Source organism: Galeopterus variegatus, unplaced genomic scaffold (genome assembly GCF_000696425.1).
Source record: "Galeopterus variegatus unplaced genomic scaffold, G_variegatus-3.0.2 Scaffold7301, whole genome shotgun sequence".
In the NCBI taxonomy this organism is placed as follows: Eukaryota; Metazoa; Chordata; class Mammalia; order Dermoptera; family Cynocephalidae; genus Galeopterus; species Galeopterus variegatus.
In genome coordinates this window covers 104278-108092 of record NW_007733412.1, presented here as the reverse complement: position 1 = coordinate 108092, position 3815 = coordinate 104278, and the positions used below count along the sequence as shown (strand labels likewise).

Genomic DNA, 3815 nt, shown 5'->3' with positions numbered 1-3815 from the left:
TTTTTTTTTTTGCTGAGACATACAGATGGAAATATCATATGGATGTTTTAAACATTCATATTTTCAGACTGAATTTGTTAATTTTTAGCTGTTTTTGATTATGTATAACCCTGTTTCTATAAGCACTTGTTGGAAGAACTCATTATTTTTAATGTGGAGAAAAGAGAACCCCAGCACTGGGTATTCAAATGAATATTAAAGAAAAGTGTTCTGAAAGTAAATGTCATGTGTTCATGCATTGCTTGTGGAAGAAGTGAGAAACAAAGTAAATAGATTAATACTAAGCAGTTTTATTTTTTATTCTTATAATATAGAGTTGTATTTAACAACCTCTTCTAAGAAAGGTTTATGTAAAGGTGTGGACAATGTAAATATGCTTAATCCCACATCCTCCAATATGCATAAAAATACCAATATTTTTAAAAAGAATAAAACCATACCAACACCAGAAAACAACTTAAGATATCATCATCAGTGTACCAGAAATTTTGAGAACTACCTGGGAGATAGAAAGCATATGGGCTTGAATTGCCAGAAAAATGAAAAGAGAGGAAATTGGATCTCAGGAAACTAAAGGTAAGCCAGGTTCTTTCCAAAGGAACTTTAGATGAGCTCTAGGCTCAGTATCAGCAAAATTAGCAGAAAGGAACAGAAAGGAGCAACCATCAGTGTAGTTCATTAAAGATGCTTTGTGGTGAGGGTTTTAAGTCCCGACATATCAAAACCAGACTTTTAGTAACTTTAGAATTTTGGCCAAAAAAGCATTAAGCAAGATACGTTATAATATTAAAGAATGAAATTCACAATGAAGATATCACACATATGCACCAAGTATCATAGGTCAACATTTGCTATGCAAAAACCACAGGAGAGACAAAAGAAATAGAAATATACTAGAGGTAGAAGACTTTACCTCCCAGAAGAGCTTATGTTAGTATCTGTGCTTATGCACTGGGAAGAGTATTTTTCAGAATTGCTTAATGATAACTTTTATTTAGCTTTTGTTTGGTGCCTGAAGGGAAAGTTCTTCAATGATTGTTTAATTTTACTGATGTTACTAGTTTCCATTGCTTAACCTATACTTAGCCATAGATAACTTTTGTAGCCCTGCTCATGTCCTTCTGTCCTTTTGTCATGATTGAATCAATGGAATTTTCTTGTGAAACTTCCTTGTCTCTACAATGGCTGCTGTACCCAGTTTTCTCTGGGATACAGAACACTTTGGGCTTCTCAACGCATTCATGGTGCCTTGAGTAATCCTTTTCTCATCTCCGTTACACAGTGAGAAGTGTAATGCAAAGCCTGCAGGGAAAGAAAGTTAAATATAGTCGTGGATGGAGAAACAGAACAATGTTAATATTGTGTTACACTTAATATTCCATTGCAACTTCAGGCTATGAATTTCTTTATGGTTAAAATTGATTTGAGAAATATTTTTTGACTAAGTTCTTAAAGGACTGTTTTACTTGCTGGTTCCTTAGGGAGTAAATAAAAGGGTTTAGCACTGGGGCAACAGAAGTATTGAGCACTGCTATACCCTTGGTCAAAGCCACTCCTTCTTTTGCTGATGTTTTGACATACATGAAAATGCAGCTTCCGTAAGAAATGGAGACAACAATCATGTGTGAGGAACAAGTGGAAAAGGCTTTTTTCCTTTGCTCAGCAGAGGGGATTTTCAGAATTGTCTTAAGGATGAATATATAGGAAAGAATCACTAATGTTAATGTTGCCATGAGAGTGATCGTTGCCAGGAGAAATCCCATGAGCTCTAAGAATGCTGTGTCTGTGCAGGAGATCAGTAGCATAGGAGAAGAGTCACAGGAGAAGTGGTCAATGATGTTGGAGTCACAGAAATCCAACCGAAGCCCCATAATCACAGGCGGAAAGATAATGAGAAATCCAGCCAGCCAAGAACTAACTACGAGCTGGATGCAGATTCTTTTGCTCATTATTGCTGTGTAATGCAATGGTTTACAGATGGCTACGTAACGATCATAGGACATAGCAGTCAAAAGAAAGAATTCTGTTGAACCAAGGAGTATGAAGAAAAACACCTGAGCCATACAAGAATTATAGGAAATGGTCATATCCCCAGTTGCAATGCTGACTAGAAATCTAGGAATACAAACTGTTGTGAATGAGATTTCAAGGAAAGAGAAATTCCTGAGAAAGAAATACATGGGTGTTTTGAGGTGTGAATCTATAAGAGTGAGGGTAATAATGATAAGGTTTCCAGTTACACTCAGTATATATGTAAAAAATAGAAATACAAAAATCAAAATATTTAGCTTTGGATCATTTGTTAATCCCAGAAGAATGAACTCGTACACAGATGTTTGATTTTTCATCTCTTATTGTTGACTTCTTCCAGGTCTATAAATGAAAACAAGAAACAATGATTTAGTGAGTATAGGGATACATTTCGTCACAGCCACTGGGTTGGGAAATCATATAAGACCTATAGTAAAACAATAACTCAGCCACCAAGTTTACTGAATTCTGAAAATATATGTTTACCATGACGAAAAAAAATCTATGTCTAGTATCTGCCTTGTGGATTACTAGCCACTTAATATGGAGTATGTCACTTGAAGGAACTAATAAATGCAACTGTGTAAGAAATATATTTACTAAATGTGTTTTACTTTTTCAAAAAAACTTGATCATATATGTGTGAAAACTAGGTAGGAAACTTTAAAATGTAAAATATTCTTTTATCGTTATTAAGATAACTATACCAATAACCACATGTTCTGATTCTCTGAAAATAAAACATTTTGAAGTTTGTTTTTTCACAGTTATTTTTCATAATTTTTCAAGACACTTAATGTCAGTCTTGTTTATATAAAGTTTTAATAACTTAACAAACAAATCAGGACCATCAAAACAAATTTTTATATAATCTTAAGGAAACAAAGAATTTTTCAAAGTTTTAAAAACTTTTCAAAATTTCCTTTCTGAGTTAATAATTTATCACTTTATAGAAGAGATTCTAAAAGCCCAAGTTAAATGATTTAAGTTATTAATTTGTTATTAAATGGAAAAAATAAATGAGTCAAGAAATGAAAAATATACTTACAATTATATAATCCCATATGGTAGCAGTTTGACTGCTCAAATAAAAATACTCTTTTGCTTTACTTTAATTAAGCATCGATATGCTATGCATTTCTTTTGGAACATTTCATAGACTTCCCAACCTGTTTCTGCTTTTGATTTTCTTACATAATAACACATTTATTTAATATGTAGGTGAAATTTGGCTAGATGATCCTGGTTTATACAGTGAGATGGAACATATTGTAGGAATGAATCCAATAGAAAGACTATTCCTGAAGTGGGTGAGGCACTGACCACCCAGGTGCTGGTAGAAGGTGCTACAACTAGACCATAGCAAGGTATCCAAGAGGCCTTGCAACTGATGATCTAGGAAAGAGTTAATGACATGGTGAGAAATCGGGATGTCCGAGTCAGTGGCAAAAGTCTGAAATTCTGAAACCCAGTACTATTACAAAATTTTTAATTGGGTAACAGTGTCTCTGGTACTAATTTGTTTTTTAGGATTAAAGCTAGAGACTGTGGACATAGGAAAGACAGTGCAAAATGAACAGTTTGCAACTGATTAGAGAGCAGGAATTTAGAACCAGAGATCAAGCTTTCCGGGAATGTGGTTAAAACTCAAAGAAAAAACAAAAGAAAACAAAAGGAAGGAAGGGAGGAAAGAAGGGAGAGAGGTAGGGAAAGAAAGAAGGGAAAAAAAAGAAGGAAAAAGAAAAGAAAAATGTGAGATCTTTGTCAAGAATCAGGCAATACTT

General features: G+C 33.9%; 1 protein-coding gene across 1 annotated transcript; it reads right to left on the bottom strand.

The window, feature by feature from the left end:
- Positions 1-1412: 1412 nt before the first annotated feature.
- Positions 1413-2348, bottom strand: LOC103607283 (olfactory receptor 6C76-like). Its single transcript, XM_008591806.1, has one exon. The coding sequence runs from the start codon at positions 2346-2348 to the stop codon at positions 1413-1415; it is 936 nt and encodes a 311-aa protein (XP_008590028.1).
- Positions 2349-3815: the final 1467 nt, after the last annotated feature.

Bases quoted from the DNA above. Each gene is read 5' to 3' on its own strand.
- LOC103607283 (XM_008591806.1), bottom strand. From the start codon at position 2,348: ATGAAAAATCAAACATCTGTGTACGAGTTCATTCTTCTGGGATTAACA.